Source organism: Neovison vison, chromosome 11 (genome assembly GCF_020171115.1).
Source record: "Neovison vison isolate M4711 chromosome 11, ASM_NN_V1, whole genome shotgun sequence".
NCBI classification, from domain to species: Eukaryota; Metazoa; Chordata; class Mammalia; order Carnivora; family Mustelidae; genus Neogale; species Neogale vison.
The window spans coordinates 145,054,339-145,082,007 of NC_058101.1; the positions used below are offsets into that span (position 1 = coordinate 145,054,339).

Sequence of the window (27,669 nt, forward strand, 5' to 3'; positions counted from 1 at the left end):
CCTGCACATGTAATGGAGCGTCTGTCTTCTGTTTTTCCATTGTCATTACAGTAGTTCACCGCCTACTTCCTCTGCCACAGTCCTGTCAGTGCCATCCTTGTGACCCTGTGCACACCACTCGTCTGAGTGGTGGTGATGAAAAGCAGTACTGACCTCACAAGGTCCTTCTGCGGATTCAGTGAGATCTTTTTACAAGAAAATATTGGAAATAATGCCATCCTAGCACTTACCATACAGATTCTCAGTGAATGGCAGCTTTTCACTATCGCTATTTCCCCACTAATAAAATTAGTTTAAGGTAGTCGCAGACCTTAGTGGCCCGACCTGGAAGACTTGCTGGGTCACCTTCAAAACTCTGGCCCCAAATGGAACCCTCTCCATACATAGCCTCATCGTACACACATTCCTGAGTCTGACTGGCATTGAAAGAAAAAAGGGAGGGGGAAAACTGTTGCTATTAGAGGAAAACATTTTATATTCATATATAAAATAAAATATAAGTGCCATAAAAACAATCATATTAATCATCTGTCTAGCCCCAGAAGTACCTTGTAGGCAGATGCTTGTTTTGCACCTTTCCCACCTCCTGTCTCCAGCTGGGAAAGTATCAGAATATGTCATTGGGGATTATCTTCTAGAACCTTGTTACTATCTCTGCAAAATTAGTAGACCCCCTATTCTGGCTGCCTCAGATTCGCTTAAGTCTCTCTGATGAGATTTGCCTTCTGGTATGAGGGACTCTCCTCTTAGAGGAGTCAGTGGGGTTTAACTTTGGGTAATCCTTCTAGAGGGAGGTGGCCTGGCCCACATGGGTCTTCAGTGTAATCTGAATCACACCCGAAGCAAACCTGAGCATGGTGGGAATTAATGCAGAGGGATACAGGAAAATGTGACCTTCCCGAGAAAGATAAAACAACTTCTCCCTCCCATCATCCAACTCTCCAAGTATCTTGTCAGTACCACTGATCCCACACTTATCATGGTCTGCTTTACAAGCCTAAATACTTTTTCTTTTTTTTTTTTTTTTTCCTTATGTATTGATCCAACTTCCTTCCCCAAGATTCTGATCTCTTGTCCAGGCCCAGATCTTGTTATTCAACACTGCTCACAGAACCAAGACACCTTCTATGCAGTGGGTAGATACTGGTCACTGGCTAAGTAGTGAAGAAACAAGTTCTCTGACAGCAACAAAATTATGTCTGTTATAGATGTAAAGATATCTGTGGGTATATTTGTACACACATTAAAATTTAATATGTGGAGATCCACTAATTTGGAATATCTTTTTTCCCCAGCTTTATTGAGGTTATGATTAACAAATAAAAGATTATTTATATTTAATGTGTACTAGGTGGTATTGTGATATACCTGTGTAATGATTACCACAAGCTACTATATATCCATCACCTCATACGGTTACCATTTTGTGTGTGTGTGTGTGTGTGTGTAATGTTTTTTAAAGTGGTCACAAGTTGGGTTTGAGTTTGCCATGGCATATTTCCTGTGTTGCTAACATAAACAATGCCTGTTAATTTATTAAGTTATGTACATTAACATGAGGATGTTTAGAGATAATTTTTAATAAAACACTGTTTTCAAGTTCTTCAACCACTCAAGGAGTATTTATAAACAATTGAAATGTAGCTTGTTTATTATCAATTGAGAAGCTAATCATTTAGTCATAAACCAAGGTGCTGGTCGCTCACCCCAGCATCCAGCCTCGTGAATACTAGATGCTCTTTTTTCTGTTAGTACCGATGAGAGAGGTTTTGCTGCAAAAACCAATTAAACCTGTAGAGAGATGACATTCCCTCATTTGCTTTTATGACACAGAGATATTTGGTTGTTCTCCCGGCTCCTGAGTGTGCCTTCTCTGGCAGTAGAAAGGCAAAGAGCAGCCATGCAAATAAAGGGGATGAGGAGGGTAGGAAAACATGACCAATGAGAGGGTGACAAGAGAAGCGGTCTGTTAAAGGAGGGATGACGGGATGGGTACCGTTATTGTCCTGTGGGTTCAATCCAGAAGTTATATTTGGCCTGTGAACAGAAAATCCATGTTTTCACATAACCTGAGTAGATCCTCTAATATTTCCTGCCAAGATCTAGAATTTCAAGACCTAGAATGGAGCTTCTCTAAAATGACAGAATTCTCACTTTAAATTTTTCCAGTGAAATGTTATGATTGAAAAAAATCCCATCCCAGTCTTTTATTCTACTCGAGAGGAAGAATAAGGAAAGGGGGAAAAAAAAAAAAGCTGTGCTAATTACCCATTTCTAGGGTAATTTGTACTTGAGAAAGATCACGATGAAAGTACTATAAGAACCTTGTTTATCCCCTCATTTTACTGTGAGATATAAGAATGACAGAAATCCTAGCTGGCCATCATACTACTCTCCCAGAAGTTTGTCAGAAAGGTTTCTTGCAGGTCTTGTCAGCCTCAGAAGAGAGAGTAAACCAAAAAGGAAGTCTTGTCATGCTACGTTTAAGGCCTTTGTGAATCCTTAGAACTCATTGGGAGTTTTTCACAGTTTTTAGAAGGTCCAGCCAGATGTTCCCTGCTTGCTTCTGTATATTGGTCAGAATGGGAAGCAGGGCCTCCCCATTGCACAGCTCCTGGGGGAGCAATTCATGGAGAATCTATAGAGTTCTGGCTCCCAGCAGTGCCAGGAAAAAGTGGCTGCCAAGATGCTGTTAGTAATTAAGGACTTGGCAGCCGAGGGCCGCCCGTAAGCACATCCTAGTTACTGTAACTTCCAGGTAGAACAAGAGGAACTCCTTTAGGCCCAAGTAGGACTGGGACGTGTTCACAGTCACGTTACTGCACTTCCCCCCACACCGTACACATGCGCACCCCCCCCCCTGCAGCTGTCATTGGCACTCAAGAAATGAAGTAGGGCTCTGGCCACCTGGACGCATGCATTCCCAAGCCCAACACCCATTAACTCCACGGTAATTTAGTAAGGTGGTTGGTAAGCAGTGTTAAGACCCCAAATTTATGTTCACTGATGCTTTGGATAATGGAAACATGCTTATTAAGGATCTTTGGCAAAAGATTTTCTTGTGTAATTAGCAAACATCTTAATTATACACTTGGACTTGAAGCTTGTGCTAATCTTAAAGTATAAAAATGATGCAAATTAGACAAAGAGAAAAGGATTAGAAGGGAAGCCGCATAGTGTAACTCCATTACTAAAGTATAATAACTTATTCAAGTTTATTAAAATTTGAGTTTGAAATAATTCAACATTTATTGAGTACCCATAAGCATCATCAAGAGGACATTATAGGAACACATAAGACACTATTACCAACTTTTAGAAGCTTTCATTTTAGAATATAGCATGTATTAGAAGAGCAGCATAAAATTTTCAAGTGTTTTAGAAAGGCTACTTTGAGTAATAAAAGTGTAATTAATTATGTACTCCCTGTACTTTTAGAAAAGATATTGGACGAATACACATGACTGCAAAATCTGCACACTGAAAATATTACCCTGAGCTATTTAAATAAATACAAAGTATTACTCGATTCCAAGTGTGTCCCACATATGTTCACAAAATCACAGGGTCAAGTTAAATGTACCTGAAATACCAAACAGAATGTTGATAATCTGCTCACTAGCTTATGCTACAGGACATAGTCTTGTGGATAAGTGCTAGAGAAAACGTTAAGCTCTCTTCTTTTTGATATTTCATGGCATTGACCTTAAATCAGCCAGGAGAATAAACACAGTATGATAGATCTAAGGCCTAAAACAAATATGAGTTTTATAATTAATTTGCAAGCAAATATTACTTTTAATAAAAGTTGAAAATATAACCCTTGGCTATTTCTAGTCAATCAAATTATTGTTATCATCAGATGTAGTCTTAAAATGAATGAGGACATTTTAATGAACCGGAATATTTTAAATATTTGCAAAATTTTGGAAAGAATGGAAGTACCACTGAAATATTATATCGAAAAAGTAAAAAAAATATTATTTCAGATGCTAGTAATAATTTCTAACATGGTTTTATTTTTCTTTCCCAAGTTAGCCCTCTGAGAGATGGGAGAGGGAAGCCCCATCATCTCCATTTTTCAGATGAATCAGTTGAGGCTTAGAGAAAAGTTTGTGTGACATAGGCCGTTTGAAATGTCTGATTCCCCAAATGGTCACTATATGCTATTGGTGAGGCACTTGGCTGATTTCTTAGTGGTCTCTCACTCATCCGTTCCTCAGAAGCATCTGAGTTCTCCACTGTAAGCTCAGCACCCCTGGGCAGAACTCATTTGCAGCTTCCCATTTGCATATGTGAATATGATACATTTGCTTTTCATTGAAGCAATTCTGAAAAATCAGATTTTTCTGACACATATCTTTTATTGAAGGAGACAGTCTATAAAGAAGTGAAATGATTTGAAATGACTATTTTAAAATTGTTCTGCTAATTTTAAACTCCTTAAGGATAGAAATTATATCTTTTAAGCCCAGTTCCACTATTTAATGGATATGTGGCAGATAGATCTGTCGTTGGCCAGTGATTCATCTTATACCTAAATCGTAAGTGTTTCTATAATGAATGTGGTCAATATTAATGGCCATAGTTGTAATCATGAATGGTTGTTTTTTACAATCAAGGTAATTAGTGTGGCATATTTCTAGTTTACATTAAGTTTATATTCTAGAAGTCCCTTACATGTTAGAACTAAGTAGAAGGTACCTGGCCTGGGGAGATGAACCATGAGAGACTATGGACTCTGAAAAACAATCTGAGGGGTTTGAAGTGGCGGGGGGGGGTGGGAGGTTGGGGTACCAGGTGGTGGGTATTATAGAGGGCACAGCTTGCATGGAGCACTGGGTGTGGTGAAAAAATAATGAATACTGTTTTTCTGAAAATAAATAAATTGGGAAAAAAAAAAGAAGGTACCTGGCCTTTCAAGAATTTTGAAATAAAGTATTCAGTAAAATTGGAAACCTTGCGTTTGCAAGTAAGTTATCACCATAACTTGAAGTTTAGTTTGGCATTTCTAAGCTACTTTCCTTTTTATCCATTCAGTCATCCATCCATCTTCCTGGTTATCTGTCCATCTCCCCATCCACCCCCATGCAGCTGTGTCCACCCCCTTCTCCCATCTGCCTTCTAGTCTCCCTTCCACCTCCCCGGTCTTTCATTTCTCATTGTCTGTTTTAGGAGCCCTTGAAGGAAATGAGAAATAAAAACAGTTGTTATTAAACTTAATACTGACCCTTTGGTTTTCATTAAAATGACCACATTATATTCATTGTCCAAAATTTGGCACTCCTAAGAGTAAACAGGGTGCTTCTGGTAATCACGCTGAGAAAACCAGCATAAACCAGGACTGTTCTCAGCAAATCAGAACATAAGGTCACTTGTACATAATATGTTCTCCTAAAAATCTAAAGTAGGATTCCATTATAGTATTATATTTTTTTATTTCTAGATTATATGATAACGTGAATTGTTTATATCAAAAATAGTGAGACAGGTTTTTAAAGATTTTATATGGGTGTATTGATGTAACTTAAATCTGATTTTTTTGTAGCATTAATTCCTGTACATATAGTAGTTAACTCTCTCATTTGAAATCATTTAGATACTTAATTTATTCCCTTTTGTTGCATTGCTTTGGGATTGATTGCTGTCCCATTATTTCAGTGGAAATCTGCACATCCCTGTCTCCAAGTGCAGCATTTACCCAGGGGCTAGAGGGCTGTAAACGAGGAGGGACACCCAGGCTTTGTGTTTCGGGGCTTCTCAGTATAGCTGGGGCATAGCCCCAGGAGCATTTACACGAAATAAGTGCAGCAGCCAGCAATCGCACATGGACCAGAACAGGAAACGTGGTAGAGAGGCACCAAGAAGAACTAGTAAAGGGACCAGGGAGAGCTAATTAGAGGGAGCAGAGACAGCACTGGAATCGTAAGACCCATTCTGGCACTTGTTGGCAACTCATTGGTGGGTAATAGCGGGAATTACTGGTTTCTGTAAGATTGAACTGAGGCATATGTAACTTACTGGCATACAAAATAATTTTCCTTCCTCTGAACTCCCATCTCTATCATGTGTTAACTATGTGATCTTAGAATTCTTAACCCTCTGGTCTGTTTCCTTATAGAATAAGAATCTTAATAGTACCTATTCATAAAATTGCTAAATTGCTTAATTGATAGGAAATAGGACTGTGCCTGGTATTAGAAAAATACTGACAAGGGACTATTTCTGTTAGTGTGGCAAGACATCTTTCAAAGAAAGTCATCAGTTTAAGTCAGTGTTTAATTGTAACTTACCTGGTGTGATGTATCCCAAACATAATCTTAATTTACCCTTATCGTTTATAATTTTTTACAGCGCGAAAGTCAAAGAAGTTGGGCAAGTTGAAAGGTATTCACGAGGAACAGTCCCAGCAGCAGCAACCCCCGCCCCCGCCCCCCCAGAGCCCCGAGGAAGGGACGACGTACATCCCTCCCGCAAAAGAGCCCTCAGTCAACACAGCGCTGGTCCCTCAGCTCTCCACGATCTCAAGAGCACTCACGCCTTCCCCTGTTATGATCCTTGAGAACATCGAGCCTGAGATTGTGTATGCAGGCTATGACAGCTCAAAACCAGACACCGCCGAGAACCTGCTCTCCACTCTAAACCGCTTAGCAGGCAAACAGATGATCCAAGTGGTGAAGTGGGCAAAGGTACTTCCAGGTAGGAACGTCTCTCCTGTCACAGTCTGCATCCCAAACTAGAGAAGTCAGGGCAACAGATTTCGCCAGTGCAGTTGCAGTTAGCTGCACTGGTAACAGTGCAGTTGGAGTTAGCTCCCCGTTTAATCCTCACACCATATTTTTCCATCAATATCAAATTAATCAAGTGTGTAGGGAAACTGTTCACGTGCTCATTTCTCCTGGGATGTTAGGGCTACGGGTTCTGTTGTTAATACACATTTCTTGTGTTGATGATTGAAAGACAACATTTCAAACCCCAAATATTCATAAGGTCAAATACATTCTGTTTGTGAGAACGCAATGAGCCCATTATCAGCATCGTATGACCAGGGCCAATCTTAGCGCAGCAAGGAAACAAAGACCTACCGAGTAAGTGGTATGAGACCCTGAAAGACTGTTCTTTCTGAAAACGGCATCTTACCCCCAGCACCCTTTAAATTGTCCTTGAAATTCCTCCTTTAGTCATTTTTTGTGCTGTAGAATTTTATTAATAAGGCCCCTATTAATCTACAGAAACATCACTTAGAATGGCTATCCCACTGTCCCAGTCCATTAAGCAAAGCAGTTTCTTGGATTACCTGTGGTCAGCCAGGGCCCTAAGAGAAAAGACTAGGGAAGGCTCCGATAGTTGTTCTTTGAAGAGGAGCTTGCCCAGGTAAAACTCTACAAATGGAAGAATATCATGTTGCCCCTGGGAATACAGGCAATGAGAAGAGGAACAAAAGAAGAGCTATCAGAGGCCTACACCAGACTGTGGGAGAGGGCAGGACGGGGGCCAAGGACGCTCATTCTACTCCGCAACTTTATCAGAGTCCGGTATTACCCCCAGAAGAAAAGGGACAAGGAATGATATTTTTTCAACCACCCCAAATTCACGAAAATTAAAATCTTCCACCATGATAGCGGATTAGCAGGAGTTAACAATTATTAAAATATTCTTTAGTTTAATATTATTGTGAGTAGAATGAAGCAAGTTTTACAGGTTAATATAAATTCCTCCAGTCTAACCAAGGGTTTTAGACATTACCCACAATGAAACTGCCTGAGCTCCCTGGTTTTATTTGTCCTGGCACTTCACCCTCATTGAAAATGTAAGGTGCATTTAGCATGAAATGTTGAATAGGGCTATGCCCAGGGTGGGTGCTCCTTAAATGACTGTTGAACTAAATTGAGTCTGTTAGAGACAGGTGACTGTTTAAGGTTGCCTTAAGAAGCTTCTTCCTGGAATGTACTTAAATGCTAAGTGTATTTCTGTGATTAATTGTTCTGTTCTTCAGGATTTAGAAACCTGCCTCTTGAGGACCAAATTACCCTAATCCAGTATTCTTGGATGTGTCTATCATCATTTGCCTTGAGCTGGAGATCGTACAAACATACCAACAGCCAATTTCTCTATTTTGCGCCAGACCTAGTCTTTAATGAGTAAGTACCTATTAATTAGCCTTCATAAAATAAACTGCAGAGTTATTTGTTATGCTTTTTTAATGCTTTCTAAATATAAATCATATGTATATTTGTGAAAGAATCCACTGACACATAGCATTTTTTAAGAGGAAAAAAAATCCTATCATTTAAGGATTTAAAAATTCCTTTTTACAGAATTACCATGCACATGTCTGAGTATATATAAATCAGTATATATATATCTCATATAATAGTATGTGGGAATTGTCCCAAAAGAAAGATGATCCAGTTGGCTCTAAAAACTTGACTGGTACAACGCCACGATTAATAGAAAACAGTCTCTTCTGGTATCTACTCCATTTGAGAAGGCTCTCTAGTTTCTAGGAAATGGGAATGTATGAAGTGCCAGTTTTAGCACGCATTCATATAGTGGTTCTATTGTTAACAGTATACAGCTGCTCAATGTGTTTTCATGACACTCATAATTACCATTCTTTGAAATCATAAAAAAAAAAAAGCCAAAAATGCTTCTCTGTAGTGAAACATCTTTGGTATTATGATGCATTTTAAAAAATCAAAAGAATTGTAAGAGAGATTTCCTTGGCCATGAATCCCTTCCTATGTTAAGTTTACACTAGCACATTTCATTTACGTTTATCTCCACCAGTTGCTTCTTTGTAACTGTTGGGTCAAGAAACACCTAATATAAAAAAGGAACATTTGAATTATGATAGTAACCACAGCCATATTCTATCAGATGTCTCTCTCTAGGTAGGAAAATAGGGGTTTTCAGTAAGGAAGGAAGGAAGCAGATAAGAAATAGATTGATAATACAAGACAGAAAAGCAATGCAAAAGATTAGAAGTGGACTCATAGTGCCAAGATACCAAAATGGTACCATAGCAATTTCCCTACAAAGTCCAGCTCACCCCAATACAGTAGGACACAAAGACTGTTTTATTCCAATATAAATTAGGAACATCAGTTGTTTGTTCTCAAGGTGACTCTTCTTTCGGCAATTAGTCAGAAAGAATAATTCTACTGCATAATTTTTCACCAAAAGCATGAAGTGAGGCCAAACAACTGACATGCACATTTTCATCTACTTGTTTTCCTCATTAATCAGCTGATATTAATAAATAGGAAGCCTGTTTTCAAATATGGTCTATAAACCAAAAGAAAAACATGTTCCTTGCTTTAAAAGTGTGGGTAAACAAGAATCTCTATTCCATGCCATCCAGCATGTCTCCGTTTGATTTTAACTGGAGATTTAAATGATGTGTTTGGTCTTATTGAGTACATCTATTAATTTTTCCCATAAAATACATACAACATAAACATTTTCCATCTGAGCCATTTCTAAGTGTGCTTAGATTGCCATTGTATCTGGTACTTAGCACTCTGGCAATCCCATGATTGTCATTTCTTTCTTCTGGTAAGAGTAATTAAGATTTAGTCCATTAGCAAGGTTGACGATTATAATAAAATATTTCATACATTTTCTATACTGTATATTAAGTGTGCCGAACTTGTCTACTCGTTGCTAGTTTGTACCTTTAAAACCACACCTCTCCTTCCCCTCCTTTCACCCTGTAGTAACCACTGTTGTGATCTGTTTTTACCAGTTATTGTTGGCTGTAAGTTCAGTGGCATTAATCACATTCACACTGCTGTGCAACCTTCCCCACCATCAGTCTCCCAGACTTCATCGTCCCAGACAGAAACTTTGAACCCCTCAAACAAGAACTCCACAGTCTCCCCTCCCCCGAACACCTGATAACCTCTAATCCATGGCTTTGCCTATTCTAGGTAATTCAACCAAGTAGAGTCACATGATATGTATCCTTTTGTGTCTGGCTTATTTCACTGAAACATAAGGTTTTCAAGGCTCATTCTTACTGTACCGTGTATCAGAATTTCATTTTATGGCAGAATGATATTCCAATGTATGTACCTAGGATCGATGATCATCGTTTGCAGATTCTGTATTTGTGAATTGACCTTCTGGCTACATTTATTTGTAACCCCAGAGTGAACACACACAGCACTTCCATAGTCCTTCGCAGATGTGCCCAGAGCAGCAATAAATTTGCGACGCTCAGTGTGTACATTTCAGCCGAGAGACTCTCTCTGCCTTTTTGTTTCGGCTCTCATACTGTGAACAAGTGGCCTTTTCATGGTCTATTTAGTACCATGCTTTTTGCATTTTTGTGCTTTTTGTTGGTGATTTCACTGTTTAAAGTGACCTCTAAGCAGAGGGCTGAAGTGCTATCTGGTGTTCCTAAAGCAGGAACTCTGACATTCCTTAGGGGAAAAAAATACAGGTCTTAGATAAGCGTCTTTCAGGCATGAGTTATTGTGTTGTTGGCTGTAAGTTCAATGCTAATGAATCAGGTATATATCTATTAATAAGGTGCCCTTAAGCAGAAATACACATACAACAGAATTATGTATATAGATCAGGTGATGAAAGTGATCAGTGGCTCTTGAGAACCCAACCCTGTGTTTCGTTAGAAGGAAGAGTTCAGTATTCACGGATTCAGTGTTTGCTGCAACTTTATAAAATATAACTACCTTATTTATCTTTACCAAGTAAAGAGCTTTGACCACATTTTGTTTATTCATTCATCTGTCAATAGACACTTGGGTTATTTCCACCTCTGGCTATTGTAAATAACGTTGCTATAAACATTCGTATGCTAATATCTGTTTGAGTCCCAGCTTTCATTTCTTTTTGGTGTATATCTAGGAGTAGAATCTCTGAAGCATACTGTAATTCTGCGTTCAACTTTTGAGGAACCACCATACTCTCTTCCACAGCACTTGTGCTATTATTGTACATTCCCACCAGCAATGCAGCAGTAGTTACAAGAGTTCAGTTTCACCACATCCTTGCTAACACTTATTTTCTGTTTAGGGCTTTTTCTTTTTTTTTTTTAAGATTTATTTATTTATTTATTTGACAGGGAGGGAGGGAGAGAAATAGGGGAGGACCAGAGGGAAGGGGGAGAGAGACTCTTAAGCAGACTGCCCGCTAAGCGCAGAGCCAAACATAGGGCTCCATGCCAGCACCCTGAGATCTTGACCTGAGCCAAAATCAAGAGTCAGATGCTTAACAAAATGAGCCACCCAGGAGGCCCTAGGTTTTTTGTTTTTAATAGCTACCCTAGTAGGTATAAAATGTTTGGGGATGGGTTTGTATTTCTTTTTTTTTTCTTTTTTTCTTTTTTTTTTCTTTTGGTTTTGAAATATATTTGATATATAATACTGTGAATTTAAGGTGTACACGTTGATTTTCAATATTTATATATTGTAATATGATTGCCATTGTATCTGGTACTTAGCACTCTGGCAATCCCATGATTGTCATTTCTTTCTTCTGGTAAGAGTAATTAAGATTTAGTCCATTAGCAAGGTTGACGATTATAATAAAATATTTCATACATTTTCTATACTGTATATTAAGTGTGCCGAACTTGTCTACTCGTTGCTAGTTTGTACCTTTAAAACCACACCTCTCCTTCCCCTCCTTTCACCCTGTAGTAACCACTGTTGTGATCTGTTTTTACCAGTTAGCCTTTTTGAGATTCCACATGTAGGGGCACCTGGGTGGCTCAGTGGGTTAAGCCGCTGCCTTTGGCTCAGGTCATGATCTCGGGGTCCTGGGATCGAGTCCCGCATCGGGCTCTCTGCTCAGCAGGGAGCCTGCTTCCTCCTCCTTCTCTCTCTGCCTGCCTCTCTGCCTACTTGTAATCTCTCTCTGTCAAATAAATAAATAAAATCTTTAAAAAAAAAAAAAGAGAGATTCCACATGTAAGTGGTATCATACAGCATCTGTCTTTCTCTGATTTATCTCTTAGGAGCTGTGAAGTCCTTTCTCATTGTGGTTTTGATTTGCATTTCCCTAATGACTAATGATGTTGGGCCTCCATTCACGAGCTTATTGGCCATTTGTAGATCTTCTTCAGAGAAATGTCTGTTCAAGTCCTTTGATCATTTTTAATTGGATGGTTTGTCTTTTTGTTCTGGGGTTGTAGGAGTTCTTTATATACTCTGGATATTAAACCCTTATCAGAGATGTGTTTTGGATACTTTCCCCATCTGTGTGCTGTCTTTTCACTCTTGATAATACTCCTTGAGGCATTTAAAATTAGAGTTTTTGATTTTAATGAAGTGCAGTTTATTTTTTTTCTTTTGTTGCCTATGCTTTCAGTGTACTCTATTAGTTCTTAATTATATGCACATATTCGAGTATATACATACTCGAACAATGCTAAAGTGTTAGAATCCTTTTTAACAAATGAGATTTAGGAGAAAGCAGCTTATATTTGAAGCCTAAATTAACGTAATTGAAAGGTTTGGGAAATAAATAGGAAACCAAAGATAGAAAAGGCCATATACACCTTGTGTACATTTTCCTATTGTTAAAAATACTAATACAGATAAAGCGGAAGCACAATAATGGCTTTCTAATGTTATAAATAGTTAAATGTTATGATACTATATAATTATTAGAATGAAACTTTTATATTGTTCTTAAACCTTTGACCTTAACCTCACCCTAGAGTTCTTTAGGTTTCTCTCGACTAGAAAGAATAGGGCAGAGATTGTTTTTCAAAGTTGAGAAAGAGGAGAACCTACTTCCAGAAAACATCTGGAAATGATATAAAGCCTTTTGATCAATCACACCAACAAAAAGAACTTGATCAGTGGCTCTGTTATCGGATGCTATCACAGACCCTGTATCGTTAGGGAAACTACTAAGTTAGAGAGGATGGCCTGCAGCTAGGGTCTGCTTGCACATGCAGGCTTTGTCCTGCATTTATTGAAGGAATATTTAATATTTGATAACTGTTGCCAGCATTCTAAACAGTACCTTCAGAATAGGGGGAAAATGTATAGACAGTTCCTGGCTCATGGAACATACGGTCCAATCAGGGAGACAGATCTTGATCCAAGGATCCAAAAATCATGATTGTAAGTATTGAAAGGGCAAGCACTTCGAGGGCAGTTAATGGGAGGGATTGCTCTAGTTGGGAAAGCTTCCTTGGCATTGCTTAAACTAGTGTCACCCAGGTGGAGGGAGTACCGGAGGAGGGATACTGATGGAGGCTGACGGCCCAGCATGTGCAGACCCAGCAGCAGGAAGGAACTCCATGCAGAGCTGTGTAGTGATGGGACATGGAGAGAAATGCCAAGATGTTAAAAGGCGAAATCTGCGGGAATTGCTGGTGGTCAGATTCAGGTAGAGAATGGAGGGGGAGGAGAAGTGGGTGTCTAGGAAGACTTCCAGGCCTCTGCCTTAAGTGCCAGGTAGGATATGGTGTCCCTGCCTGGGAAAGGGGAGCAAGGGTAGAGGACCAGAGTTTGGAAGGGAAGAGGAAGGGATAGTGTGAGGCCAGTCTTAAACTTAAAATTGAATTGCCTTTCAAATACTAGTCAAGGAAAGATAGTAAATAAGCAGTTATTATCCACACCTGAAGCTTAAGGTCCCAGCTAAAGATACAAATTCTGAGCTTATTTTAGAAGCAGTAAAGGACACGAGATAGGAGAGATCCCAAGGAAAGAGAGGGTTTCCTGAAAGAAAGTATGGCTACCTGCATTAAAAGCCATGTGAACCCAGTGGGTGGTGAACCAGAAAGCGGAAAGGACACCTCCCACTTGCCTGCCAGCACCTTTCACATTCTTTTTTTTTTTTTTTTATAAACATATATTTTTATCCCCAGGGGTACAGGTCTGTGAATCGCCAGGTTTACACACTTCACAGCACTCACCAAAGCACATACCCTCCCCAGTGTCCATTACCCCACCCTCCTTCTCCCAACCCCCCTCCCCCCAGCAACCCACAGTTTGTTTTGTGAGATTAAGAGTCACTTATGGTTTGTCTCCCTCCCAGTCCCATCTTGTTTCATTTATTCTTCTCCTACCCACTTAAGCCCCCATGTTGCATCACCACTTCCTCATATCAAGGAGATCATATGGTAGTTGTCTTTCTCTGCTTGACTTATTTCGCTAAGCATGATATGCTCTAGTTCCATCCATGTTGCTGCAAATGGCAAGATTTCATTTCTTTTGATGGCTGCATAGTATTCCATTGTGTATATATACCACATCTTCTTTATCCATTCATCTGTTGATGGACATCTAGGTTCTTTCCATAGTTTGGCTATTGTAGACATTGCTGCTATAAACATTCGGGTGCACGTGCCCCTTCGGATCACTACGTTTGTATCTTTAGGGTAAATACCCAGTAGTGCAATTGCTGGGTCATAGGGCAGTTCTATTTTCAACATTTTGAGAAACCTCCATGCTGTTTTCCAGAGCGGTTGCACCAGCTTGCATTCCCACCAACAGTGTAGGAGGGTTCCCCTTTTTCCGCATCCTCGCCAGCATCTGTCATTTCCTGACTTGTTGGTTTTAGCCATTCTGACTGGTGTGAGGTGATATCTCATTGTGGTTTTGATTTGTATTTCCCTGATGCCGAGTGATATGGAGCACTTTTTCATGTGTCTGTTGGCCATCTGGATGTCTTCTTTGCATAAGTGTCTATTCATGTCCTCTGCCCATTTCTTGATTGGATTATTTGTTCTTTGGGTGTGGAGTTTGCTAAGTTCTTTATAGATTTTGGACACTAGTCCTTTATCTGATATGTCGTTTGCAAATATCTTCTCCCATTCTGTCAGTTGTCTTCTGATTTTGTTAACTGTTTCCTTTGCTGTGCAAAAGCTTTTGATCTTGATGAAATCCCATTAGTTCATTTTTGCGCTTGTTTCCCTTGCCTTTGGCGATGTTCCTAGGAAGATGTTGCTGCGACTGAGGTCGAAGAGGTTGCTGCCTTTGTTCTCCTCAAGGATTTTGATAGATTCCTTTCTCACATTGAGGTCCTTCATCCATTTTGAGTCTATTTTTGTGTGTGGTGTAAGGAAATGGTCCAATTTCATTTTTCTGCATGTGGCTGTCCAATTTTCCCAACACCATTTATTGAAGAGGCTGTCTTTTTTCCATTGGACATTCTTTCCTGCTTTGTCGAAGATTAGTTGACCATAGAGTTGAGGGTCTATTTCTGGGCTCTCTATTCTGTTCCATTGATCTATGTGTCTGTTTTTGTGCCAGTACCATGCTGTCTTGATGATGAGAGCTTTGTAATAGAGCTTGAAGTCCGGAATTGTGATGCCACCAACTTTGGCTTTCTTTTTCAATATCCCTTTGGCTATTCGAGGTCTTTTCTGGTTCCATATAAATTTTAGAATTATTTGTTCCATTTCTTTGAAAAAGATGGATGGTACTTTGATAGGAATTGCATTAAATGTGTAGATTGCTTTAGGTAGCATAGACATTTTCACAATATTTATTCTTCCAATCCAAGAGCATGGAACATTTTTCCATTTCTTTGTGTCTTCCTCAATTTCTTTCATGAGTACTTTAGAGTTTTCTGAGTATAGATTCTTAGCCTCTTTGGTTAGGTTTATTCCTAGGTATCTTATGGTTTGGGGTGCAATTGTAAATGGGATTGACTCCTTAATTTCTCTTTCTTCTGTCTTGCTGTTTGTGTAGAGAAATGCAACTGATTTCTGTGCATTGATTTTATATCCTGACACTTTACTGAATTCCTGTACACGTTCTAGCAGTTTTGGAGTGGAGTCTTTTGGGTTTTCCACATATAGTATCATATCATCTGCGAAGAGTGATAATTTGATTTCTTCTTTGCCAATTTGGATGCCTTTAATTTCCTTTTGTTGTCTGATTGCTGAGGCTAGGACTTCTAGTACTATATTGAATAGCAGTGGTGATAATGGACATCCCTGCTGTGTTCCTGACCATAGCGGAAAACCTTTCAGTTTTTCTCCATTGAGAATGATATTTGCGGTGGGTTTTGCATAGATGGCTTTGATGATATTGGGGTATGCACCCTCTATCCCTATACTTTGAAGAGTTTTGATCAGGAAGGGATGCTGTACTTTGTCAAATGCTTTTTCAGCATCTATTGAGAGTATCATATGGTTCTTGTTCTTTCTTTTATTGATGTGTTGTATCACATTGACTGATTTGCGGATGTTGAACCAACCTTGCAGCCCTGGAATAAATCCCACTTGGTCGTGGTGAATAATCCTTTTAATGTACTGTTGGATCCTATTAGCTAGTATTTTGGTGAGAATTTTCGCATCTGTGTTCATCAAGGATATTGGTCTATAGCTCTCTTTTTTGATGGGATCCTTGTCTGGTTTTGGGATCAAGGTGATGCTGGCCTCGTAAAATTAGTTTGGAAGTTTTCCTTCCATTTCTTTTTTTGGAACAGTTTCAGGAGAATAGGAATTAGTTCTACTTTAAATGTTTGGTAGAATTCCCCCGGGAAGCCGTCTGGCCCAGGGCTTTTGTTTGTTTGGAGATTTTTAATGACTGTTTCAATCTCCTTACTGGTTATGGGTCTGTTCAGGCTTTCTATTTCTTCCTGGTTCAGTTGTGGTAGTTTATATGTTTCTAGGAATGCATCCATTTCTTCCAGATTGTCAAATTTGTTGGTGTAGAGTTGCTCATAGTATGTTCTTATAATAGTTTGTATTTCTTTGGTGTTAGTTGTGATCTCTCCTCTTTCATTTATGATTTTATTTATTTGGGTCCTTTCTCTTTTCTTTTTGATAAGTTTGGGCAGGGGTTTATCAATTTTATTAATTCTTACAAAGAACCAGCTCCTAGTTTCATTGATTTGTTCTATTGTTTTTTTGGTTTCTATTTCATTGATTTCTGCTCTGATCTTTATGATTTCTCTTCTCCTGCTGGGCTTAGGGTTTCTTTCTTGTTCTTTCTCCAGCTCCTTTAGGTGTAGGGTTAGGTTGTGTACCTGAGACCTTTCTTGTTTCTTGAGAAAGGGTTGTACCGCTATATATTTTCCTCTCAGGACTGCTTTTGTTGTGTCCCACAGATTTTGAACCATTGTATTTTCATTATCATTTGTTTCCATGATTTTTTTCAATTCTTCTTTAATTTCCCGGTTGACCCATTCATTCTTTAGAAGGATGCTGTTTAGTCTCCATGTATTTGGGTTCTTTGCAAACTTCCTCTTGTGGTTGAGTTCTAGCTTCAGAGCATTGTGGTCTGAAAATATGCAGGGAATGATCCCAATCTTTTGATACCGGTTGAGTCCTGATTTGGGACCGAGGATGTGATCTATTCTGGAGAATGTTCCAGGTGCACTAGAGAAGAATGTGTATTCTGTTGCTTTGGGATGAAATGTTCTGAATATATCTGTGATGTCCATCTGGTCCAGTGTGTCGTTTAAGGCCTTTATTTCCTTGTTGATATTTTGCTTGGATGATCTGTCCATTTCAGTGAGGGGAGTGTTAAAGTCCCCTACTATTATTGTATTATTGTTGATGTGTTTCTTTGATTTTGTTATTAATTGGTTTATATCGTTGGCTGCTCCCACGTTGGGGGCATAGATATTTAAAATTGTTAGATCTTCTTGTTGGACAGACCCCTTGAGTATGATATAGTGTCCTTCCTCATCTCTTATTATACTCTTTGGCTTAAAATCTAATTGATCTGATATAAGGATTGCCACTCCTGCTTTCTTCTGATGTCCATTAGCATGGTAAATTCTTTTCCACCCCCTCACTTTAAGTCTGGAGGTGTCTTCGGGCTTAAAATGAGTTTCTTGGAGGCAACATATAGATGGGTTTTGTTTTTTTATCCATTCTGATACCCTGTGTCTTTTGATTGGGGCATTTAGCCCATTAACACTCAGGGTAACTATTGAGAGATATGAATTTAGTGCCATTGTATTGCCTGTAAGGTGACTGTTACTGTATATTGTCTCTGTTCCTTACTGATCTACCACTTGTAGGCTCTCTCTTTGCTTAGAGGACCCCTTTCAATATTTCCTGTAGAGCTGGTTTGGTGTTTGTAAATTCTTTCAGTTTTTGTTTGTCCTGGAAACTTTTAATCTCTCCTTCTATTTTCAATGATAATCTAGCTGGATATAGTATTCTTGGCTGCATGTTTTTCTCGTTTAGTGCTCTGAAAATATCATGCCAGCTCTTTCTAGCCTGCCAGGTTTCTGTGGAAAAGAAAGCTGCCAATCTAATATTTTTACCATTGTATGTTACAGACTTCTTTTCCCGGGCTGCTTTCAGGATTTTCTCTTTGTCACTAAGACTTGTAAATTTTACTATTAGGTGATGGGGTGTGGACCTATTCTTATTGGTTTTGAGGGGTGTTCTCTGAACCTCCTGAATTTTGATGCTCGTTCCCTTTGCCATATTGGGGAAATTCTCCTCAATAATTCTCTCCAGTATACCTTCTGCTCCCCTCTCTCTTTCTTCTTCTTCTGGAATCCCAATTATTCTAATGTTGTTTCGTCTTATGGTGTCACTTATCTCTCGAATTCTCCCCTCGTGGTCCAGTAGCTGTTTGTCCCTCTTTTGTTCAGCTTTTTATTCTCTGTCATTTGGTCTTCTATATCGCTAATTCTTTCTTCTGCCTCATTTATCCTAGCAGTGAGAGCCTCCATTTTTGATTGAACCTCATTAATAGCTTTTTTTATTTCAACTTGATTAGATTTTAGTTCTTTTATTTCTCCAGAAAGGGCTTTTATATCTCCCGAGAGGGTTTTTCTAATATCTTCCATGCCTTTTTCGAGCCCGGCTAGAACCTTGAGAATTGTCATTCTGAACTCTAGATCTGACATATTACCAATGTCCATATTGATTAGGTCCCTAGCCTTCGGTACTGCCTCTTGTTCTTTTTTTTGTGGTGAATTTTTCCGCCTTGTCATTTTGTCCAGATAAGAGTATATGAAGGAGCAAGTAAAATACTAAAAGGGTTGCAACAACCCCAGGAAAATATGCTTTCACCAAATCAGAAGAGATCTCAAATCGTGAGGGGGGAGAAAGGGGATAAAAAGAGGTTCAAAAAGAAAGAAAGAAAAAAAAGAAAAGAAAAGAATTAAAAAAAAGAAAATGGATAAAGAAAAATATAAAAAAGAAAAAATATATATATTAGATAAACTAGTTAAAAAATTTAAAAAAGAAAAGGGTAAAAGTTTAAAAAAATTTTTAGCAGAAGAAGAGAAGAAAAAAAATGAAAAAGAAAATAATTAAATTAACTGCAAGACTAAAAAAATCACAGGGAGAAAGCCATGAGTTTCGTGCTTTGCTTTTTCCGCCTCTGGAATTCTGCTGCTCTCCTTGGTATTGAAACCGCACTCCTTGGTAGGTAAACTTGGTCTTGGCTGGATTTCTTGTTGGTCTTCTGGGGAAGGGGCCTGGTGTAGTGATTCTCAAGTGTCTTTGCCCCAGGCGGAATTACACCGCCCTTACCAGGGGCCGGGCTGAGTAATCCGCTCTGCTTTGCTTTCAGGAGCTTTTGTTCCCTGAGCGCTTTCCGTAGAGTTCCGGAGGACGGGAATACAAATGGCGGCCTCCTGGTCTCCGGCCTGGAGGAGCCGAGAGCCCGGGGCCCCGCTCCCCAGTGCGCCCTCAAAGAACAGCTCCCAGTTACTCCCCTCTGCCTGACCTCCGGCCGCGCTCTGAGCTCCCCGAGCCTGCGACCGGTTCAAGGCAACACCAAGCTGTGAGCTTACTGTCGGCTCTGTCTCTTTAGCCGGGTTTCCCGTTCCAATACCCATAAGCTCTGCGACACTCAGACACCCACGATCCTTCTGTGACCCTGCGGGACCTGAGGCCACGCTGACCCCGCGTGGGCTTCGCCCCGGTTTAGCCTCTGGAGCAATGTCTCTCAGTGGAACAGACTTTTAAAAGTCCTGATTTTGTCCGTTGCTCCGCAGCAGCCCCTCCCCCCGGGGTATATCTTCCTGTCGCTTTAGATTCACTTCTCCGCCAGTCCTACCTTTCAGAAAGTGGTTGTTTTTCTGTTTCCAGAATTGCTGTTCTTCTCTTCGATCTGCCGATGGATTTGCAGGTGTTTGCAATCTTTAGATAAGCTCTCTAGCTGATCTCCTGCTAGCTGAAGTAGTCTCAGCCTGCTGCTTCTCCGCCATCTTGACTCCTCCACCTTTCACATTCTTTTTTTTTTTTTTTTTTTTTTTTTAAAGATTATTTATTTATTTATTTGTCGTAGGGAGAGAAGCGAGAGCAAGCACAGGCAGACAGAGAGGCAGGCAGAGGCAGAGGGAGAAGCAGGCTCCCCGCCAAGCAAGGAGCCCGATGCGGGACTCGATCCCAGGACGCTGGGATCACGACCTGAGCTGAAGGCAGCTGCCCAACCAACTGTGCCACCCAGGCATCCCAACCTTTCACATTCTTGTCTGCTCAACATGTCCCTGGTCTTTCCCTCAGCCAGTACCCTTCCAAGACTTGAAGTAACGTATGCTATTGGGTGGCAGGTAGATCCGCTCTCATGGGATCCTCCCTTGCTGTCCCGCCAACCTCCACAGGCCCAGGCCACCTCTCACTTGCACCCACAGTTCTTGGGTGTCTGTATCCCTACTTTGTTTCCCTGGTACCTCTCTGTTGAAATCACGAGCTCTGTCGTAATCAGTTTTTAATTTCCAGCACCTGGCATGGTGTCCAAGGCAAAGGAGGAACTCTAAATATTTGCCGAATGAATGAATTATTGACCAAATGAAGCAAACAATCAATTAGGCTAGAAGACGCTTTCTAAGTTATCATTGCTAATTATGAGGATGACGTTTATGATAAAGAAGTGTGATAGGGGATGCAGTTTTCATACCACAAGCTTTGCTATGTTTAAAACTGTGACCAAAACTTCAATAGTTGATTCTTTGTGTTTGCATTCTCCTGTAAAACAGATCTGAAAGTTCCCAAAGATCTTATCCTTATACTGTGTACTGGCTTTATTGGAGTTGGAGGAAAGATGGGGAGCAGGGAATAATTAAGGAAAACATTCTTTCCCATCTTTTTTTATTAAACATTGGGGTGAAGATATGAGTTAATACTTTAAATTAGCATAGAACTTTTCTTATTATAAATGTGAAACTTTTCAAATATGTATTAAATGATTAATTATTCAATTGTACCTTGAAACAGCTTATCATATATTGCTACAGATCGCTGCAAGTATTCAAATTTCTTATCAATTCAGTACACATATTAAAACTGCCATTTAAGCCTGTAATGAAATTTCTTCCAATTTTTTTTTTAAGTTTCTGAAAGGCAGGTTCAGTGTTACTACTCTCTTTGAAGTCTTGACCAATATTTTAGAATCAAAAGTATATTTAAAATCATGTTTCTATTGTACCAAGTGGTAGCCCAACAAAAAATGGTTCTTGAATGATCTTGCACTGCCTTTGTGGTTCCTCAACCTTAGAGTTTAAATCTTGGTGCCACTTTCTGAGCCCCTGTGAGTGAGCGCTCTCAGTGTGTCTGCCCTGGACCTGGACTCCTTAACCTCAGCTTCTTAGTGATGGAAGGTGAACCCCTCCTCCCGGCCATTGACTGTGTGATGGCAGCACCAGGAGGGAAGTATAGACTCAGTTAGCAGTCATTTCCTGTTTCATGGAGTGCTGTCTGTCCTTATTGTCGCCCCAGTAGGGGATCATTGTGCTGCCATGGTCCAGTTGTCCTTAATGAGAGGCCCTCCCCAGGCCACAGTGCCCTTACGGACCCTCTTCACTTAAGGTCCTAAAGCTCTGCGAGGCCTGGCTCATACTTGGGCTGTGTATACCAAGGCCGTGTCACTGTTGTGCCAGCTGGGATCAGGCTGTCCCCACGAAGGCCAGGAGTGGATGGAGTTAGGACATGACAGGCCTCCCCCAGCCCTCCTAAGGCAGCATGGTCGGTAGTGCATGGTTGGTACTCTCACTCCAGCAGGGTGAGAGCCAGTGATGGTGGGGGACAGGAGTTCTGATGGGAGGAGCCACGGAAGTAGGATGAGCCTGGGTCAACTTCCCCTTCTCTGGCTTCATTTACTTTTCTTCTCTATCCCCAATGGCTCTTCCCCTCTTCTCTTCCCTCTCTGTGGCTTCCAGACAGGATTTCTTACTTCTCCTGTGCACACTGGGACACTGTTCTGTGTAGTTTTCAGTATCTGACCTCCAACCTTTCCCACCACCTTCCCTTCTCCTCCTTCTGCTCCCCCTCCTAACTCCCTCCCTCTCCATCTTTTTCTGCCTCTCTCTGTGTCTTACACACACACACACACACACACACACACACACACCCCTACTCATACCTCCTGTCTTCTGATATTTCTTCTGTTTTTTTCCTCTGGGTCAGTATGAAGAGATAAACTGAAAGAACAGAAAGTCCACCTTCTGTGCCTTATCTTTCCATTGGACCCTATGGAAACCGGGTCCTGTTCTACCAGCGAGGAAGCCAGAGTCTGCAGCAGAATGGTGTGGCCATTTGTGAGTTGGACAGGAGCACAGCTCCCTCTTTAGAGGGTGCATATGCTGCCCCTCTCCCCATGGTTCTCACTGCTGCCTGCTGTTTGCACCTGCCCTTTTCCCTCATGCCCAACCCCTGTGGACTTTGGAGATCGACACTCATGAATGAAGAAAAACAATGTCACAAATTAGAAAACGGTCAATCCTTGCCTGCAAGTGGCAGAAACATTGCAGAATGGCATTTTTTCTGTTACACAAAGGTAGGGTGTGGGAAGACCTCTTGCTATCTGAAGGCAGAGGGAACTGTAAGCAAAGCTGCAATGAAACCTGAGGAGATTTTATAAGCTACAAAAGAGAAATAAGCATTCAGTCACATAGGGAAGCAGAGGAAAGGTAGGTGCAAAACTCCAAACGAGAGGTATTTCTTCTCTTCTTTTTTCTCCCATTCTTTGGAAACAGTATTTCTTCCTTTTTTTTTTTTTTTTTTTTTTTTTAGTATTTCTTCCTTTTAATCAGCTAGTGTAGTGATAAGAAGTAGGGTCAGAGCAAAAAGTTACTTCTAGACATTTCCGGCAAAAGGTTTGAGAGGAGGGAAGGTCTTAAATAAATGGGTAACTTGGCTGTGGGTGCTGCTTCTGGGTTCCTGCTCACATTAAGGGAAGTTCTTGAAATGAGCGTGCAGGGGTCAGGCACTGCCCTACCTGAGGAAGGCAAGAACACTGAAGAGAGGAGTATTAGGACTGCAGGTAAACCTTCTGACTCATTCCTGGACCTGTCTCCTTCTTCACCAAACCCAGCCTTCTCATTTTGGACTGTTCTTCGGAGAAGGCGGTAAGTGATATTTATCCAGTTCATTCACGCAACAAATGTTTCTTGAACAATTTCAGGAAACTAAGCACTGTTCTAGGCACTGGGAATACAACAGGGAGAAGTCACGGATCACATACACCACGTGCTGGCAGTGGGTGGGAGAGCAGAAGTGGAGGCAGCAAGGTAAAGAAGTCCCACCTGCTGTGTCTCCCAGGACCATAGCTTAGGGAACATACCATCATCCAGGTGTACGACCACGACAAAGTAGTGTTTGAAATAATGAGGTGCAGTTCGGATTCCCTCAGAAGATTTATGAGTGCCTTTGGTTAGCCATGTTGACCTCCTTATGGTGCTTTGAAGGCTCTAAGCCCATCCCTTTCTCAGACCCTTTCTACCTGCTATTTGTTCTGTGCAGGAGGGTGGTCGTTTCTCCCCTTCTTGTCTCAGCTGGAAGTATTCCTTGTTCAGAAGCCTGACCGCCAGATCTAGAGAGACCCATCTGCTCTGCTCCCCATCATATCGCACATTTTTATGTTCTTTGTAGTAGGTCTCCTGCCACCGTGACATAGGCTCAGAGAAGGTAGGAATCTGGCCTGTCTGGTTTATCTTCGCAGACCCAGCACCTATAATACTGTCTGTCATTAGTAAGTGCTTGATAAACTAATTAATTTTAAAATGTTGTTTTCAGCATTATTTCCTGCTGCTTCTCTGCATAAACTCTGCACAAGCCAAATTAACCTTTCTCTTCCCTTAGTCCTGTCTTTCCACTGCTATGCCTTTGCTTCTGACATATTCCTTTCCTCTCCCTCACCTAAACCGAAGGACTCCTCCTCTCTGGTGGCTTCCGTTATCTTCAAAATCAAGAGGGCCTTTTTGCCCCCAAAACTTTCTTTTCTGTATTACTTTTTTCTGTATCAATTATCTGCTGCTTTTTTATGTTTTATATACATTTTCACTCCAGCTGTACTGTAAACTTCTAGAGCGCAGGAAGCATACTTGAAAAAAACTTTCCTTAATGTTTAGCAAAATACTTTGTACATATTTGCACTCAGTGGCTTTTTTGGGGTCTGTTAATGAGTGCTCTTTCTAGTACAAATGTCGGATGCTAGATTCCTGATATGGGTTTACTCTATAATGCTTTAAGATTCATTTTTTTATAGCATTCTTTCAAATTTTCCTTCAGGAACACTGCTATATGTTAATATTTCATACATGTTGCATCTTGTAGCATACTTGAGAAATTTCCTAAGTAGTTAATGAAGCCAGGTAATTGCCAGTATAGTATGAAATTGAAACAAAAAGGAGACTGTAAATGGAATGTACTGTTTAAACTCTGTAGAACTATATAGAGGTTGCACAGAGTAGTTTTTTAGGGGAAGGAGGTTGGGGGGTTGGGTTTCAGGGATTTTTCTGGTTTTGCTCTTGTTGTTTGTTTTTTATAACCAGTCTTCTGTTGAAGAAAGACACTGGCTGTCTTTTTTTTTTTTAAGATTTATTTATTTGTTTGAGAGAGAAAGGGAGAACCTGAACAGGGTGAGGATCAGAGGGAGAGGGAAGGAGAATCTTCAGGCAGATTCCATACTGATTGTGGAGACCCACAAAGGGCTCAATCTCATGACTCTGAGATAGTGATCTGAGCCAAAATCAAAAACCAGATGCTTAACCAGCTGAAACCCCCAGATGCCCCAAAATTGCACCAAGTAGTAATGATGCAAGAAAAATGTCCAAGCTTTATTCTGAATAAATAGAGGGAGCTATTTTTTATTTTGATTAAAAGTCAAAACAAGTTTAAAGTCACATGTTATCTGTAAAAGGCTTAACGTGGCTAATATTAACGTGTTGCTTTGTATTTCAGTTAACATGCCCAAAGACTTTGGTCTCTTGAGCTAAAAATACTCTTCCTTTCAATACAAAATAAAATCACTGTGATGAATTTCTTTTTTTTTTTAAATAATCGATAAACAGAAAAATTAATTTCGATGCAGTGATTACATTGTAAGATTGGGGCAGGTGCTGAGGAATGTGTAAGTTAGTTACAAAACTGAGGAGAGTAGTGCTAGGCTTCCTCCCTTGACATAGGTCATCACAGACACGTAGATGCTATCTTTGATCGTCCTCCTCCAGAGTGAAGGAGGAGAACACACTTGAATGTGTCTTGATATATAAACTATTCAGTGAACTTTCATCTCTAGACACTTATAGAACCAAAAACCACATGATTCTCCATTTTTACTGTGTCATACATGAGAGATGATTTGAGTTTCAATCCCTCACTTCCACCCATGAAACCTAAGCAAAATAATTGATTTGTGTATCTGGAGGGCTCTGAGGAGGTTAATTTTTGAGCAGGGGTTGGGGGCGTTGGTTCTGGCGTTGATACTTTTCTGAAAGAAATAAGTAGAGAAGGGAAAGGGGGAAAAAGGGCCATATTTGGTGACCTTCCCTACTTATTAAAGCTCATCTGTGGGATGCCTGGGTAGCTCAGTGGGTTAATTCTCCAGCTCTTGGGTCATGATCTCAGGGTTCTGGGATTCAGCCCTGTGTTGGGCTTTGCAGAGTCTTCTTAAGATTCTCAGTTTACCTCTCCCTCTGCTTCGCCCTTCCTGCCCCCCACACTTGCACATGCACTCTCATTCTCTCTCAAAATAAATCCTCTAAAAAAAAACAAAAAAAAAACTCTTCTGTGTCTCTGCAGTAGGAATACTGCTCCAGTCAGGGTCCATATTTACGGATATGGCATCCTTTGTCTAATGGCCCCTCAACTGTGCTCCTGCACCTTGAGATAACCACTGCCTCAGTAGAATCAGGGGAACTAGGAGTTTATAAACTCCTAATTTCTTTTTTGTGGCAGGTATGATATCATTTCTGTCTTAGTCACCTTGGACTGCGATAACCAAATACCACAGGCTGGGTGGCTTGGACAGCAGACATTCATTCCTCACAGTTCTGGAGGCTGAAAATCGGACGTCAGGGTACCTTTATGGTTGTGTTCCAGGAGGGCCCTCTTCCTGACTTATAGGCAGCTGCCTTCTCACTGTGTCCTCATATGGGGAAGACAGAAAGCTCTGGTGTCTCTGCTGCTGCTTCTTTTGTAAATCCCATCATGGGGGCTGTGCTCATGTTAACCCATTTACTCCCCAAAGCCTCACGTCCCATTGTTATCACCTTGGGGGTTAGGGTTTCTACGGATGAATTTGGGGGGACACAAACATTCAGTCTATATCGTCTTCACTTACATGGATAATAGGGTACAATCAAGTGCTTTGGAGGGGAAATTTGATGGATGATGAGCTGGTGCTTTTAGAGCTTTTGTTTGTATTATTCATATTTATTTACCCATATAAGAAATTAAAATTTTAGAATATGGTCTTATCATTCACTTTAAAATAACAAGTACATATTATATAAATAACATAAGCAGCATAGAATAAATATTTTATGAAAAGTAACTTTTTTAACAAAAGTATTAATGGCACTCTTTTTGCTTTTTTGTAAATCCTTTCAGTCTGACTTCAATGAAGACTATTGTATTCCCTTGTCTGCTTCTCATATTTAGTCTGTGGTGATAGGTTGTTTTGGCTGAAGTATATGAAAAAAAAATTCCCATTTCACCAGGTAGTTAGTTGGAAAAAGGAGTACTTGTAGACCCCTGGAAAGGGTCTTGGGGATATCCCAGACTCCCCAGACCACACTTTGAGAAACACTAGACAAGGCGATCGATAAAACCCAACCCAGACTTGTTATTCTTCTTTGCTTTGGGGAAGCCTCACTTGTGGTCTGGATCTCTATTTTCTCATTCAGGAAGGACTTAATCTCTTCTCAAGGTGTCTAAGATTCGCACCTGAGTAGAACGTGGTCCTCATGCTTAAAGGACTCTCGGTCTAGTAGCAGAACATTTACAGAGCCTACTATGTGCCATTTTCCCTACTTGATGCTTTTATGTGTGCTGTCTTGTTTATAGACAGTCATGTCTTCAGGCAGATACTATTATCGCTGCTTTATAAATAATTCAGCTGCCTCAGGCAGAGAGAAGTTTAGTAGGGTTATCCAAGATCGCATAGCTGCTGAGAGGTCGCTCTCAGGTTTGAGCCCAGGATCTCCGTGGAAGTTCATGCTGTTCTCGTTATGCCCTATGTCTCCATGCCTCTATAAAGTAATGGAAATGGAAGGGTCTTAGGATCTCTTCCAACCTCTTATAGTTTATGATTCTGCTTTTTCAACAAGATAACTTATAGCTATGAGGTCTTGTAACTAAAATGAGGCCAATTAAAAGGGAGGAGGACAGTATTATAAGTGAATATCCTAATTGCTTCCCCTCATATGACATGTATGTCTTCCTATTGTTCAGCTAAAAAAAAAATTATGAACAACAGTTGTGTTTCACTGGTCATTAATAAATGATGAGAATATTTACAATATGCAAAGCAGCATGGT

General features: G+C 40.3%; 1 protein-coding gene across 1 annotated transcript in view; it reads left to right on the forward strand.

Annotated features, from left to right (window-relative positions):
• NR3C2 (nuclear receptor subfamily 3 group C member 2) overlaps positions 1-27,669 on the forward strand; it is a 341,782-nt gene that overhangs the window by 257,162 nt on the left and 56,951 nt on the right. Inside the window, exons 5-6 of the mRNA XM_044224901.1 lie at positions 6,355-6,699; positions 7,997-8,141. Of these exons, the coding sequence (XP_044080836.1) occupies positions 6,355-6,699; positions 7,997-8,141 (490 nt within the window). The remainder of the gene's footprint in view (positions 1-6,354; positions 6,700-7,996; positions 8,142-27,669) is intronic.